Source organism: Siphateles boraxobius, unplaced genomic scaffold, assembly GCF_051911475.1.
Source record: "Siphateles boraxobius isolate OS27281-9 unplaced genomic scaffold, OSU_SipBor_1 7, whole genome shotgun sequence".
NCBI classification, from domain to species: domain Eukaryota; kingdom Metazoa; phylum Chordata; class Actinopteri; order Cypriniformes; family Leuciscidae; genus Siphateles; species Siphateles boraxobius.
The window spans coordinates 24947501-24964691 of NW_027509197.1; the positions used below are offsets into that span (position 1 = coordinate 24947501).

At 36.8% G+C, this 17191-nt stretch overlaps 1 protein-coding gene across 1 annotated transcript in view; it reads left to right on the top strand.

The window, feature by feature from the left end:
- The window catches only part of LOC143723526 (phospholipase D1), a 25799-nt gene extending 8640 nt beyond the window's left edge, over positions 1–17159 (top strand). The window contains exons 11-28 of the mRNA XM_077216055.1: positions 1–42; positions 336–419; positions 1772–1853; positions 2011–2121; positions 4426–4635; positions 8064–8169; positions 8460–8588; positions 8780–8905; positions 9532–9650; positions 12731–12844; positions 12954–13064; positions 13942–14027; positions 14130–14243; positions 14549–14598; positions 14753–14887; positions 15678–15831; positions 16320–16434; positions 16679–17159. The exon at positions 1–42 is cut by the window's left edge and continues 108 nt beyond it. Of these exons, the coding sequence (XP_077072170.1) occupies positions 1–42; positions 336–419; positions 1772–1853; positions 2011–2121; positions 4426–4635; positions 8064–8169; positions 8460–8588; positions 8780–8905; positions 9532–9650; positions 12731–12844; positions 12954–13064; positions 13942–14027; positions 14130–14243; positions 14549–14598; positions 14753–14887; positions 15678–15831; positions 16320–16434; positions 16679–16903 (2113 nt within the window). The 3' untranslated portion in view covers positions 16904–17159. The remainder of the gene's footprint in view (positions 43–335; positions 420–1771; positions 1854–2010; positions 2122–4425; positions 4636–8063; positions 8170–8459; positions 8589–8779; positions 8906–9531; positions 9651–12730; positions 12845–12953; positions 13065–13941; positions 14028–14129; positions 14244–14548; positions 14599–14752; positions 14888–15677; positions 15832–16319; positions 16435–16678) is intronic.
- The last annotated feature ends 32 nt before the right edge of the window (positions 17160–17191 follow it).

Sequence of the window (17191 nt, forward strand, 5' to 3'; positions counted from 1 at the left end):
TGGGTCTTTCACACCTGTTAGAGAAAACACTACTTCAAAATGGTGATGAATTATGCATGCACAATAATTACTTAAATATAATACTCCAATTAGAACTATAGAGGAAACAATTAATTCTTATATGATAAAGATAAATTTGAATTCAAATACATTTGAATGTGCAGTATTTAATTTAATTTAAAATATTACATTAATCTCAGAAGTTCAACTAGTCCTTATTCTTTGTACTTTTTATGTCGACATGTGAGTAACACTTACCAGAACATTTTCTCTCAAATCTCTGTGAAGTACCCTGACACAGTTCTTAAATGTGGCACCCTGTGCTCCTTTTGAAGGTTTGTCAACGCAGCTGGATACTTTGATGCCCTAGCTGATGCCCTGGAAGGAGCAAACGAGGAAATCTTCATCACAGCCTGGTGGTACAGATTAGAATCAGCTTCAATTACTTCCCATGGTCCTAGCTTTTACAATTCAATGAGCAATGCCGCACATCTTAATGCAGGCAAGTGGTAGCCAATAACCAGCAGCTAACCAAAACTGGCAAGTACAACCCTTCCAATGTTTATACCATGGTTAATTAAAATGAATTAATCTATTAATTATCAATGAATGGACTAAGTATCAGCACAATTTTGACTCTACGGCGATGACATGTGAAACCCAGACAGTCAAACATGATGTGAAATAGCCACATAAACTAAAAAAAATATAGTTTCACTTTATTTTGATGGTCCCTTTAACACATTCTGTTGACTATAAGTAACGTCGCACCTACTTGTCTACTAACTCTCATTAGAGTGTTAGTAGAGTATTAGTAGACTGTTAGGGTTAAGGTTAGGATAAGCTGACATGTAGTTGCAATGTTACTTCAGTAGAATGTCTGTTGGAGGAGCATCACAATAAAGAGTTAGCAGATATTAAGTAGACAGACTACTAATATTCTAATGAGAGTTAGCTGACATGTAGTTGCAAAGTTACTTCTAGTCAACAGAATGTTAAAAAGTGACCATCAAAATGAAGTGTTACCAAAAAGACTGAAAAAAAAACTGATGGAAAGAGGAGAAAACCATCTTGCACCAACATAAATTAGAAAGCTTTTTAAGCTATTACCACCAATACTAGAATTGATCATGGTTTATTGGCCTAATATGTCAACATAGGCCTAATGAGGATCCATCAATGGATGGATCCTCATTAGGCCTATGTTGACATATTAGGCCAATAAATTATCTCACCTGTAATTATAACTTTATTATAACAAATGCTACTGTAAAATAATTACAAGAACTATGGTTGCATTTACATAAAGGCAAGTACTAGGTAGAATCAAAGCTTTAAAGTGTGATAAGGGTGCAGATGCTTAAATAATATTTAAGTAAACAAGTAAGTGTAGGGTATTACTTTATTGCAGTTATGTTATCAACCAACTTTGCATGTGTGTAAGATACCACAAAAGACCATTATATAAATAAATAAATGAACAAATAAACAAAAGGAGCATGCCCTGGGACCACGCTAAAATGGTTCACATTTCAACCTCCCCAATGTCCAAACCAAAACACATTCTTTGCCAGGACGTTCTTAAACAAATTCACCTATTGTCTTTGATAGAATAAAGAAACCCATAAATGTTTGGGACAATGTAAGGCTGAATAGGTGATAACAAAAAAAACAATTTTGGGGGGAATTATGCCTTAAATATGACAGAAACAAAGAATGAAAGTTGTGTGGAAATTGTTAAAGAATTGATTGGTTTTGATATGGCCCTCAGGTTAAGCCCAGAAATCTTCCTCAAACGACCAGTAGTAGATGGGAACATGTGGAGATTAGACCATGTCCTCAAGCGAAAAGCAGTGAGTCTGAACACCTGCTCAAATCTGGACTTCAGCCAGTTTAATTTTACTTCTCACACATCCATATATTGTGTTGCACCTCACAGTTCACCAAGTATTCTTTGGTTTTCCCAGTCCGAACGTTGTTTTAACAACATTTTGTCTTTTGTCAACTCAGCAACAAGGAGTGAATATCTTTGTCCTGCTCTACAAAGAAGTCGAGGTAGTGATGGGTCTCAACAGCGAGTATACAAAGAAGACCCTGATGGGACTTCACTCTAACATCAGGGTGAGTCGATCAGTATGTCAAACATTGTCAAAAGCAGAATTATGCCCAGAAATGACACTATTACTGAGGAGACCCGTCCGTCCGAATTAGCTTCCCACTCTTACATTTACCCATATCTCTCCAAGAAATAAGGCTCGATCAAATCAAATCATAGAAAGCACGAGAACACATAGTGTGCCCACTACTTCCCCTCCAGACACAGGAGTAGCATGTTACTTAGATTGTGTTTGGACATTGCCAAAATACTCTCTAGTAGAATGACGGGGATCACTCTGTTGGGAACCCTACGGATTGTGTCTGAAGATGGTCAGGTTCTCCCATGCCGATTGTCTCTATAAGAGCCTGGGGCTGCAAATCTGCTTCCTCCCCTGGTGCCACAGAGCTTCTATGGCACCATAGCGTTGTGGTATTCATCACCGTAGCACCCCAGGCCGGTGTGTGATTGACATGCCGTCACATTATCTTATTGGAGCCCTGGTTGAGTCTGGGCAGAGGAGTGACACTGGGAAGTGGCTTGGGATCCACACCCCAAGGACGTGTGCGGCAAAGCAGCTGGATGGAGGTATTCCTGGGCCCTGCTGGTGTAGAAACACCTGCCAGGGGCGGCGTCCTCTGGAGGCTCTGCCAAAGCTGGTGGAGACACAGCTGCTTCGCACAAAAGTTGACACCATCTACATTGTGGTGTTATTTTTGGCTGAGAGCCCGCTGTATTTCTTTAGCTCATATTTAGGAAATTTGTTCAATCAACAAAAGTTAAACTCTAAAAACATTTTATTTTGTTGTTATGAAATTATGTTTAACCAACAAACTTTACTGAGTTAGAGGAACTTTTGACATAAACGAAAAAATTTTCAAACTCAAAAAATTTAGTCACTCCAACTTCTTGAGTTGTAGCCCTGGAACCAATTTATCTTATCTATTTCAGTTAAAATCCACAGCTATTATAGCACATACTAAATGTAACTTATTTATAAAGTTAATGTGTAATATAATGTAATGTAAAGTAATAATTTACTTCTCACTGGCATTAAAGCAGTCATTGCTTATAGAGTGAATGTAGTGTTTACTTCACTTCATATACTCCTCTGTAAAATGGTAACCACAAAAATGTCAGCATTACAGAAAGTCTTTTAAATGTCAAACATAACAGCATTAAACACTGACAGATCTTTCCATTTACTAAAAAACACATAATAAACACTTAATTTCAACATGTGTTCTCCTTATACAGTCTTATGCAAAGCATGCGGGGAACTAGAAATCCACTACACAAGTTTCAAAGACAATTTCATTAAGTTACACCAACTTCATTTAAAAATATAAATTAAAGCAGAAAAAAGTATTTATATTACACACAATATTAAGTTAATGTAATGATCAACATTATTATGCCGACAAAATAGTTTAATTAAATCCATACATTTGAATTTTACTTTGCAATCATGCATTTATTTAAGTTGTGGAAACTGGTCCCCTGAATTACTTTTTAGAGTGCTTGTTTACCAGTTTGTGTCTTGTAAAATCTATATGATTGATTGATTGATTGATTGATTGATTGATTCAAATAACTTTCAGGCAATCCACACATTCATGTATGTTCTGATTGAATATTGTATATTTTGGCACGTATTCAGAAGTACTTGTATTTCATGTACACTACCGTTCAAAGGTTTGCGGTTGATAAGATTTGCTTTATATTTTTGAAAGATTTTATGCTCACCAAGGGTGCAATTATTTGACAAAAAATACAGGGAAAACAGTAGCATTGTGAAATATTATTACAATTTAAAATGTTTTCTAGTTTAATATATTTTAAAGTGTAATTTATTTCTGTGACGGCATAGCTGAATTTTCATCAGCCATTATTCCAGTCTTAAGTGTCACATTATCCTTCAGAAATCATTCTTATATGCTGATTTGGTGCTTAAGAAACACTTATTATTATAAACACTGAAAATACTTGTGCTGCTAAATATAACCCAAATCATTTTATTTCAGGATTCTTCGATGAATAGAAAGCTCAAAAGAACAGCATTTATTTGAAATAGAAATATTTTACTGTCACATTTGATCAATTAAATGTTCCTTGTTGAAAAAAAAACGTACTGACCCTAAACTTTTGAACATTTGTGAATGTATAAATAGTATTTTAGTATTGTGCATAACAAACATACAATACATGACTGAGCAGAATTGTAGTATTCTGAACACACTCTCAGTCTTTTTTCTAATAAAGAATTTCCCAATGCCTTGTGCATTTGAGAAAATGAACCTGACAAGCTGTCCATCTCTACTGATTGACAGGTCATCCGACACCCTGATCACATGCCCTCCACTGCTTTGCTCTGGGCTCACCATGAGAAGTCGGTGGTGATTGACCAGTCACTAGCCTTCCTGGGAGGGATTGACCTGGCCTACGGAAGATGGGATGATTCCCAACACCGACTGACTGATGTGGGGAGTGTGAGAAGAAGCCCTCAGCACAGTCCTGCTCTATCCCCCAGCCTCACTCATGTAAGACCACCACTATTATTAGTGGTACTTTCTGAGGCAAAATCACTATTACTATTCTACATACAGTTATTCATCTAATAACCCATTCTTCTCCTGTAATAGACTACAGTTCAGAAGTTTGTGGTCAGTAAGAAAAAAAAATTAAACTATGATCACAAACGCATTTATTTGATCAAAAATATAGTAATATTGTGAAATATTATTACAATGTAAAATAACTTTTTTCTGTTTTAAAATATTTATATTTTTCAGCATCATTACTCCAGTCTTCAGTGTCACATTGTCCTTCAGAAATCATTCTGATATGCTGATTTGGTGCTCAAGAAATATTTATTATTATTAATGATTTATATTTTTGTGGAAACCATGGTAATTTTTTTAGGATTCTTTGATGAATAGAAAGTTTAGAAGAACACCATTTATTTGAATTTTTAACATATAGATGTCTTTACTGTCACTATTGATAAATGTCATGCATCCTTGCTAGATTAAATTAATAATTTCATCATCATCAAAAAACAAAACAAAAAAAATCTTACTGACCCCAAACCTTTGAAGGACTTGACTTTGTAGGACTGGATTTTTACCTGACTATTATCACTTTTTATTTTCACCTGGTGGATAATAAAACAGGGGGGAAATCCCATATATTCTTACAGTGCCAGAGAGCATTTTGAGGCCAGTAATACATCTTCTCCACCAATAGTTAACTTTCTGGAGCCAGAGCCCACTCATGGCCAGTTCTTAGCCAGGCAAACTGGAGATTGTTCCAAACCGTCTGCATGTTTCCACAGGTTTTAGAAACGAACGGTGTCATACTACTCCTAAGCGTTGTTTACCTGTGTAACCTGTGTAAATAGAAACATTGTGCATCCCAGTGTTTGTGCAGGCAGTGTAGCAACTATGTTTTGCTTTTTTTTTTTTACAGTACAGAGAGTGATTAGCAGTGTTACACCCCATTCTGTGGCCTATCGAATCTTGTAGAATTTCATCCAATAGCAACTACTCTGAATGACCTATCACAGGGCAAACATAACTCGCATTTTGATCAGAAAATGTAAAAATGTAGTTATTATTCCTCTTATCAATAATGGATTAAACAAACTTAAAGTGTGAGCTATGAAGATTTGATGAGTCCCTTGAGATTAATATTGGATTCAAATAATACAAATAATAAAAACATAATCCTTTTTATTCCGTAGATGGATTTATATACATAGAGAGGGTAGGCTATATCAGAAATAGATGATATCACTTCTTCACAGAGGCATAAGTGAATTGGACAGGAATAAACTTGTAAATGTGACCCATTGTGAGTGATAGCCCACAGTGGCTTTCCAATGTTTGTCAACATGCCATGCTATTGCCAGCTGGGTGTTTCTGATATCTGTCAAAGAACTCAATGGGGGAAGTCAACACACACCTGACAGACGTCTGCTAAAGCCTCCTCTAAACATGTGAAGTAATGCGCCAATTCAATTCAATTTTATTTGTATATAGTGCTTTTCACAATACATGAAAATACTCAATTTAAAACTCTTCATTAACAAAATGTCATGTACATTTTTTTTAAGACCACTACGTATTTATCTGTTTTATGTTATATATTGATTTGTGATTTATACTTGAAAGCATTGACAGCTAACCTGAATTACAATTGTAGTGATTTATGTTTTGTATAGCTGTTCAAATAATGGTGTTCATAAAGGACTAGTCCAGACTGCATTTCAGTTGTATGCTTACTGGGATTGATTTTGCAGCTGGTGATTCAGGGCCTCTGCCTTCTTATTCTTTTCTTTTCCCAACAAGCAAACGTAAAATTGCAATTACGGAGCATCTGGGGCACCCTTGAAGGGCCTGCGGTTGATAATTCCAGTCCTTCTCGCTGGGCCTTTTCTTCCCCCCAGAGAGCTGCATTAAACATAAAGGCCCTACATGGATGAGTGAGTCAACAAATGACTGGGGCCACTAAATGGGAGCTTGATTTCTTCTATATGCCACCTCTCCCGGCCTGCTGCCTACCTGCCTGCCGTTGTGTCATTAAATATGGGTCTGAGCTTTTAAATAAACATGATTTGAATCCTTCAGATGAAGGCACTTATTGCATTTACTAAGGGGCTTCTCTTTGCATGCTTGAGTGACTGTATCTATCAATGCGGGGCTCCTCAACTGTAAAATCTTTGCTAATATACATGAAACTGTTACAGCTGTTGGTCTAACCTTTCAAAACGTCTCCTAAGGAGCACAGTGATATTTGCACTTAATAAAATTATGCCCACCAGGAGAATAGTGCTCTGACATTTGCCATTTGTCAAGTCGAAGGCACTATGATCCCCCATGAGCCATTAACTCGCACACATCAGAGGGCATTTTACCCTCGTTCAGACTCCGCTCAGCAGACTGGAGTCACTTACACTATCGTTTAAGTCATAGCTTCCCTGGGCTGATGCCGCATGGGTGGCCATTACCACTCGCAATGTACTGCAGGCTGACAGCTAGACCGATATATAAGCCACATAGATAACATGGATGTTTTCAATGTTGAATTTTTCAGAATGCGTGAAGAAAAAGATGGTCTTGGTTCTTTGGCCCTTTGTTGTGCACCAGTGAGAGACCAATGTCTCTATCCATTTATTTTATTTTATTTTAAATAATACTAAACAGTGTAGATAGAATCAAGTCAGGCTGACAGCCCAGACATTGCATACATGTGAGATTTTGAAAATAGTACACTAAAAGTGCCCAGATGGTATAATGTTTATGGTAGAGCATCAGTGTTCTCACAATAAAAAAAAACTAGACATTTTTAATGTGTAAGGAATGTAGAAGTCATGGGAAAAAAGTCATATATTTCCAAAATGAAATGAAATCTTCTAGTTAAGTTAAAGGGATAGTTTACCCAAAAATTAAAATTCTGTCATAATTTACTCACCCTCTCCTGACTTTCTTTCCTCTCTGAATCACAAATGAAGTTATTTTGAAGAATGATGCTAGCAAAATTGTTTTGGTGACCATTGACTTCCATTGAATGAACAAAAAACAGACATTTCTCAAAATATCTCCTGTCAATCAGGTTTGGAACGACATGAGGGGGAGTAAATGATAATAGAATTTTTATTTTTAGGAAGAACTATCCTTTTATGCTTAATAATTTAATGGATAGTCATTACTCTTCTTGTGTGAGTGCAATTTCTATACATTTAAAATGTTCTCTTTTTAGATTGAAATTTAAAGCTGCAATCCGTAACTTTTGGCGCTATAGTGGTTAATAAACAGAACTGCATGCAACTTGCAGAAGAACATTGCCATGCACATATTTACGGTGCATACAAGATTTATTGGGATGCAGGAATGAGCTTAGTAAATAGCAAAACATATGTCTTTTCTGTCTTATCTATGTTTTATACGTGTTCATTTTTGTTCTGTAGCAGTCAGTTGCCACGGTGGAGGAGGGCGAGGAGATGAAGTTTAATTTGATAGTTGAAGAAATTCAGACTGGAGAAGGAGGAGAATCAGGCTCAGTGGATGATCCAGGTGAGATCTGTGTTAGCTTTGCTTTGCCCATAGAGGAGGAACAGGGAGAAAACAACAGAGGAAGACAGCTAAGAATGCCATCTGAGAAAAGTCGCCACAGAAATTCAACAAAATAAATGGTTATATATATAATCATATTTTAAATACTCTGTATTTATTTTATTTTATTTTGTATTTCATTTTATCTATACATTTATAAGGCTTATTTCCTTTATTTTGCTATTCTGTTTGGTGCCGAAAGTGGTGCAATTAATTACATAACAGAGACTGTGTTTGTGTTCTGTGTGTAGAACATCACAGTAGGAATAGTCTTAATTCCAAGACACTCCTCAGTCGGGAATGTTACACCAAGAGCTTGTCTCTGCATTCCAGCGATTCATACTATCTCGGCCTGCATCACTCTCTCCCTTTGCCTTATGGTTAGTACATATGCATTAAAACCAAACACATCTGTATGACATGAATATATTGACACATAAATCCAGTATTCATACACAACTAAACCTTATTATTCATTAACTGAAGCTGCCGTTGAATGACACATCTATGAGAACTAATCAATCTTTAAGTTTATAAATATATGAATTGCTACATCTGTGTAATGTTTTAGAAACCAGTTCCCTGAGAAGTTACATAGGCAGTGCGGAACTCTGTGGAGAGACTCGCTTCTGGCACGGCAAAGACTACTGCAACTTCATCCTCAAAGACTGGGTCAAACTCAACAAGCCTTTTGATGGTACAGAACAGCTGCATTAAACTGGTGCACATCTGTAATATCATAACCACAGCCAAAAAAATTTAAATGTAGACCCCAGCTGATTTATTTTGCATTACAAAAATATCAGGACACATTCATATTTCTGTTTCCCAAAACAGTGAAGCTTTAGGCCTTAAGACAAAAACAACAAGCAAAAGAGACAAAAATGACAACGACACTACATATTCTTTGATATCTTAAGTCAAATTCATCAAATGAAGCAATCTCTTCAACACAGGAGTGAGGGAAAGAAGACATAGAAGTCGTTTCCAACAATCCCATTCTGTAGTCAGTATGGGGTTATTTTCCTATCTCTATTCTCTTGCCAGAGGGAGATAACTTTATTTTTGCATCTCTGCTTTGTAAATGTGAAGTTCTGGTTTTGCACATAGTGCCAACTGGGTAGGACACAGCAGGAGAATGGAGGAGTCTGATAGATGAATGTAGTGAAATACTCTAAGATGGTTGTGCATTGTCAAAGACGGTGAAAGAGAAAGACCACACTGGGAAGCCTTCAAAAGGCCTGTCTGTCATCTCTGTATAATGGATTGGCTAATGTTATTATGCATTATAGCGGCTGTTTGTTGTTTATTTTTCTGGTTAAGACTTCATTGACAGGTATAAGACACCTCGGATGCCCTGGCATGATATTGGGGTGGTGGTTCATGGGAAGGCTGCAAGAGATATTGCTCGACATTTCATTCAGAGGTGGAACTTTACAAAGGTAGGAGGTATTAGATATGTTCTTGGCTATCTTATGGTGCGTTCGAAATCACGTACGGTCTGAGTAGGCTCTACATTTGAATTTGAACTTACTTCACAGCCATTAAAAAGTAAATTTTATATAGTATGAGTGTGTGTACTATGAATGTAATCCGCACAAACTACATTCACCATGTTGTCATTATCATGTGACCTACCAGCGTTAGTTGCGTCGCTTCACTTCCATTCATAAAACCTCTCTTGTGGCCAAATGGGATAGTAAAGTGTCCATCAAATGTGCACTTGAGAATCTCGCCGGGGACTTCTCACCTGCTGTTTTTTAAATGCTGTGTATTCAGACATACTCTGTTGGTGTACTGTTTTTCGCATGCTATAGTAGTGAAGTATTCGATTTCGGAAGCAGCATTAGTTCTTCTCTTGTGAACAATAAGATTAAATGCAAATGAAATCCTGAGAAAAAGACTCCAGTAATCTCTTGAGTTTCAGAAAATTGTTTCCCAAATTGTGCTCAGAATTGTCAAGTTATCAAAAGTCAAGATATTTGCATCAGATTTTTTCAAGATCAAATGTTCTGAGCTGTAAGATCTAGGTTTATTTCACAACTCTACTCTTACTCTACCTAAATTAGTATTTTTAAACAACTTTGGAAGAAACCTCTGAGTAAAACTTCAGAAATGAGAACCTGCTGAGCTGAAAGAACAACCTATGAGCTACATAATTTTCATCTGGGGGAGTTTTAAAAGCATTTGAAAGCATATATATTATAAGAGCGTTGCAAAGTGTACGGGCCAAATATTGTATTGTTTGCTATACAGTACGACTATAAAGCATATCCTTTTGAATGTCCAGAAAAACCACTTTCTTAAATGGTTAGAAGGTGCACAAATACCACCTCCATTCAGAACTCTAATTGTAAGAACTAAAGATCAGAGCGCATGCATGAATCCGAGGTTTCCACCCTCTCTCAAGTGTGTTTGAATAACCATCTTTATTAGCTTGAGCTTAGCACCCCCTGCAGTTGCTCATTGTGTCCTGTTCTGAATGCCGTCAGCATTTAATGGCCGCCCGTACTCTCAGCCCCCTTTTAGAGCAATTAGAGGCCTTTTTACTTTGATTGTTCAGTAATTGAATTGGTTTGAGGCCTGTATGATTTCCTTCGGATTATGCCAGTCATATTTCAGGCTTGGCTACCGATCAGACACTCTGCTGGTGAATAATTAAAGGAGAGGAAGCCAGGTGTGTGTGTGTGCGGCAGACGAGGACAAACAAAAGAAAGTTGAATGCCTCTGATGAGGTGTTTAGTGGAAATGAGAATTTACGGCTCTAAGACAGACCAGTCTCGTTTATATCTTTTGCTGTTGATTAGGGAACACCACTTGTCACGTTCAAAACAAAGAAAGTATTCCGATGTGGGAACAATCCTGTCAGTGATTTGTGTGGATGGCATTATGAGGTATATTACAGGACATTTCATACATAGATAGTGTATATCAAAAGTTTGGGGTTGGTAAGTTGTTTTAATGTATCTTAAGCAAGTAACTATTTTCTTATTTGAATATATTTTAAAATGTAATGTAGTATGTAGGCCTAATGTAATCTAAATCTAGCTGAATTTTCAGATTCTTACTCCAGTCTTTAGTGTCACATGATCCTTCAGAAATCATTCTTATATAATGATTTGCTGCTCAATAACAATTTCATATCGTTATCAATGTTGAAAACTGTTTATTTATTTGAAATATAAATATTTTGAAACCTAAGTGTCTTTACTGTCACTTTTGATATTTTTATCTATTTATTGCGTCTTTGCTGAATCAAAGTATTATGAATTAAAAAGTATTAAGATCTTACTGACCAAAAACATTTGAACGGTATTATACAGTATACTGTAATACTATTTGCATGAGCTCTGAATTAAACTTTTATAAAAAATTCAATTAACATTGTAAAATACATTATTCTGCAGTATTTTATCATCTGACCTTTTATTAAATATAACATCTGTGTTTTATTTGCCCTTTGTTAATTAATTATTATTCATTTATGAATAATGCATTTGTATACCTGTGCTAAACTAACTTGCTATTATCTACTGTTATCACAGAACTTTCCATCTCCAACCATATGATCAGTGTTTTATGATCTGCACCTGTAAAACGAAAAAAAAAAATTTAATTAGTTTAAGTCAAGCTTTTTTTTAGAACTGTGGTGATTCAGACATGTGATTCACTATCAAGGTCACTGGAGTTATAAGTATCGCTTGGGCAGCTGCCAACAGCCCATGAGCAGAGTTAATGTTAGTTCTCCCTCATCAGGGCTCAATGGATTTTAATCAACACATTATGCCAGTTGTTAATTGCCTGAGAACCATCTGTTTATAACCACACGGCCCAGATTACCGCTTGCCCACAGTGTAAGCTGACATGGCGTACAGCTCGCTAATTTGCACCACGAGCACTTCCTTCAAGAGGGGTGAAAACGTCAAGTAAAATAAAACTTGCAAAGAAACTCAAACTTAAGCGGAAAAATCCTTTTTTCTCTCGCTTTGTTTTAATAACACTGTTTTACAGAACAGAACAGAAAGTCTAGATGAATTAAGTACACATTTGTTTTTAATGTGACCAAAGCATTGAAAATGCAAATAAATATTGTTTCTCCCATATGTAGATAATTGGTAACAAGTGGCAACATCATTTTACTTTGTTTCCCAGGAAACAAAGCTTGTCTCATGTTCAAACAACCTTTGAACCATGTGCCGGGCCCAGTTGAAAACAGTCTGAGTGTAGTCTAGTTAGGACAATAGCCATTAAAAACCTAGTTTCGGAAACCCTTCACACACACGGCCATCAATTTACTGTAATCAGCGGCACTGTCTAAGACTAAACAGTGGAACAGAGACTTTTATTCAGCTTCAAACAAGTGCTCTATCTCTGGGGAGAGGAGGTTGCAGGCAGGGGTTGATGGTCAGCCCAACAGGCTATCTGGATGTGGCACAGTAATTAGCGCTCTTTAGGGGTGTGATTTTGGAGTCTGCGTCGGGCATTCTGTCTGATCCCAATCAACTCTTCTTTTATTTGCTAGCTGGTGAAGAAGCGGTCGGGGGTGACGTGCTACCCCTGCCTCATGCCCAAGTCTCTCTCCGCACCCATGGTGCCAGCTGAGTACCACGGCAAATCCACACAGGCTAACGTTCAGGTGAGATTTCAAGATATTCAGTTACCCATCATTTTTTGGAGAAATGTGTGTTTTGTGATGTCATTCCTTGCGATTCTATTTCTTTTCCCCCCAAACAAACTAAAACAAGGTTTTGAGATCTGTGTGCCAGTGGTCTATTGGGTCAAAGGTCCATGAGGAGTCCATTCATTTGGCCTACGTATCAGCGATCCAGAACAGCAAACATTTCATATATATAGAGGTAAAATACATAACCACAAGCAGTGTTGGGGTTAGTGAGTTGAGTAATCAGATTACATTTTTTCAAGTAACTTTACTAAACTTACTACAGTTAATTTTACATTTATTCATTGACACCTCTTCTGTGCCCATGATGAAATAAAAATCAGGGGTGAAATGCAGAGGCATTATGTGCGCTGTGTAAACAAAGTAGTTCTAGACTAGAGGCGTATTCATTTCACTGTTGGTGTGAAAGGGTCTTTACATTAATTTTCAGAAAAAGTAACTAAGTAACGTAATTAGTTACTTTTTTAAGGGAGTAACACAATATTGTAACACATTACTTTTAAAAGTAACTTCCCCCAACCCAGAAACAAGTATCAGCTGCACAATTTGGGATAGGGCCTATGCCTGGTCGTGAGTGCAGAATAAAAGGTTTTTATTTTTTAGGGGCACAGTCATTTATTCACCCAGTTATTCATTTAAAGTATATTATTGTTATTTCATATGTAAAAAAATAATAAAATAAAAAGCCTTCCAAAAATGTATGTATTTACAAAATAATTATATTACAAATAAGTGCTGTTCTTTTGAACTTTCTATTCTATAAATACATAATAACATAGAAAACATTTTAATAATATTTCACAATATTACAATATTTACTGCATTTTTGATCAAATAAATGCAGCCTATATATATATATATATATATATATCAGGCATATTATGTATTAAAAAGAAACAAAAAAAAATGAATAAACAACTGATCCGGAACGCTGTTTCATGAGATTGTGATTCTTGCATAAGGCTTCAGATGCAGTTCCTGTGCCGTATTTTCAGTTTTTAGTCTTTCAGGCATCATCTTTCTCTTCTCCCTTTTGTCTCTTTATCTCTCAGAACCAGTTCTTCATCAGTTGTTCTGACAAATCCATCCACAACAGCATTGGAGATGTGCTCACGGAGAGAATCCTGCGGGCATACAGGTGCATCATGACAATAGATACACTTTGAATATGAATTTGAACACAAAAACATCAATGGGCACACCTAACTCCTTTTCATTTCCATTTATGACTCGGCCACAGGGAGAGGAAAAAATTTCGGGTCTATGTGGTGATGCCCCTGCTGCCCGGCTTTGAAGGTGACATCTCCTCAGGGGGGGGGCAAGCCATCAAAGCAATCATGTACTTTAATTACAGGTAATAACCCTCCAAACATGCGTCTTCTGTAATCACCAAATTGCCACAATTAAGGGCGAAAATGCAGCAAATTACACGTGTGTAATGTGGAAACAACGGTCCCCACTACTCATGAGAGAGACGCAAGAGACGATTACACCCCAGTTTGGAGGCTCAACACTAGGCTAGATAAGGGGAGTAGAGAGGATGCTGTGGTAACTGGGGTTCAGCAAGCGATGTGATTGGTCGGGTGAAGGAGAATAAAGACACACGATTGGTGCAAGACAGAAAGTAGATGAAATGAAACCTTTTTTTCTCCATTACAGGACAATGTGCAGAGGGGAGCACTCCATTATTGAGAGGCTCAAATGTGTGAGTAAGTAGACTAGTATGCAGAAATATAAATTTAGACTATAGCTGTCACATTTGCAAAAATCATGCCCATCAAATGTGGATTGCATCATTTTAATGTATTATAACAGGATCATGATGAGGAAAGTGTGTGTGTGTGTGTGCATTTGTCTGTGCAGTGGCAGATTGCTGGATCAAGTACATCTCATTCTGCGGTCTGCGCACTCACGCTGACCTGGATGGGCGTCTGGTCACTGAACTCATTTACGTGCACAGCAAGCTCATGATCGTGGATGATTACACTGTCATTATTGGTCAGCCAATCTCCCCTCTCACACATATAGAAAAATAAAATTGGGCCGTTCTAAGGAAATGGTATCATGTGTGCCAGAAAATTTCACAAATTAATTTCAGACACAATTTAAGACAATATTTTCCCACGTTTTAGATCAATGAAGCAATGCTGTAATTGAAACATAGGTGGAGGTGTCTTGCTTGATATTCAGATTAGTGGTTGACAAATATGATTTTTTGTTTTTTACTGGCTGATACTGACTACTAAGGTATATTTGGAAAAAAAGCATATTAAAAAAATGTGTGTGTGTGTATATATATATATATATATATATATATATATATATATATATATATATATATATATATATATATATATATCTTGAAACGCACCTGGTCGTGTTGTTTGAAATCTTTAAACTGTAAAACTATTATACGCCACTAGGGGGCACTGCACTCATACAAAACACATCTGGTGTGGACATGAGCAGAATAACAAACACCAACAGATGTTTATGAAAAGCAAAGTCACGCCTGTCTCCTCAATCCACACAAATGCATTATTAAAATCCCATTAACGTCACTCAAATCCTGTCTGTCTTTATCAATTCCAATTATCCTATTATCCTTATGAATAGGCTTTGAAGAAGAAAAACAAGAAACCACTGTTTTTCGCTGATGTCCTTGAGAATCTCAGTAGAGGTCACACCCAAATACAGATCCAAAACACGCATCCTACACTCCCCATAGGCAATAACCATGATAGTAGGAAAAGGAAAAGTGTCTGATAGGTATCTGTGATCTGCTTAGGCTCAGCAAACATCAATGACAGGAGCATGCTGGGAAAGAGAGACAGTGAAATGGCTGTGGTTGTTGAAGACACAGAATTCCAGCCCTCTGTCATGGATGGAGAGAGTTATCAGGCTGGCAGGTTCGCCCTGTCTCTACGGGAGGAATGCTTCAGGTCTGCTTTTCTGTTACACGTGAGCAACATGGAAAAAGGATTTTTATTTGCAGTGGGAGGTTTTACAGTCCTGTGTCATACATTGTTGGTATTTATTGGATGAATCTCACAAAGAAAGAAATATACTAACATATATAAAGATTTAATTAAATTAGCAAATTTACACACTAAATCAGCACTATGTTTAAATTACTAAATACTCTTTTATTATACTCTAACATTTATTCTACACAATGTTAATTTGTGCATTTTTGAAAATTTTCAAACACTTGAAAATGTTCTCAATTCTAATGAAAATAATACAGATATACTTATAACATTTTCAAATCGTAAATATTTGTCCTAAAATTGGGTTAAACAAAAGTTTTTATTTTAAGGGGAAAGATTAAATACAGCCTAATTCAACCTATTTAAATGTGTTAATATTTTGTGCTCTATTACATTACAAAGAGTTTAATTTGGACTCTGAAAACAATCTCTCGTTTTAGGCTTGTTCTTGGCTTGCTGGGAGACAACATAGACATCAGTGATCCCATTAGTGACCGATTCTACAAGGAAATCTGGATGGTGACAGCAGCCAAGAACGCCAGTGTGTATGACAAGGTAAATATGCCACTCAGAAAAGGTAAGAGCACAGCACTGACCTTCCTCACCGAAATTATTTTTTGAAAAGACTGATCTTAGATATTTAATTAACCGGCTCAGTCAATAGAGCCGGATGTTTACTTGTGGTCTGATTCCGCCTTTTTCCCTTGTCATTAAAATGCTTCAACAATCCAATATTAGATAAATATGCTTAAGCTATAATATACAGTAGGTGTATCACCGTCACTGCCTCTCTTTGCAGGTCTTCAGATGTTTGCCCACTGATGCAGTCCTAAACTATAAGATTCTGAAGGACTACATGTCACGCCCATGCATGGCTTCCGAGGACCCTGCACAGGCCTGCACTGAACTGAAGAAGATACGAGGCTTTCTGGTCCAATTTCCCTTGTATTTCCTGTCTGAGGAGAACCTTTTCCCTTCCTTCAACTCTAAAGAGGGAATGATGCCCATCGAGCTGTGGACATAGACTCTTTGAAACTGTAATGGCTGCCCTCTCTTTTGATTCTTGTCATCTAATGATGCTATATGTGCTGTCAGTAGCATGCATACATTTGTAGAGCGAAAACTACCTCTGAGCTATCAATAAACACTAGCTTTACATGTTGCTGTGAAGTCTCACAGTCTTAGTGTACATAGACCTTCATTCTTCTGCTGTATATTTGTCCGTTGTCCCTGCAGGTTTATAACTGAACTCTTTTAATGAAATATACATGGACACTGCAGCTGTTGTAAATAATTAACTCTGTTCTTCCAG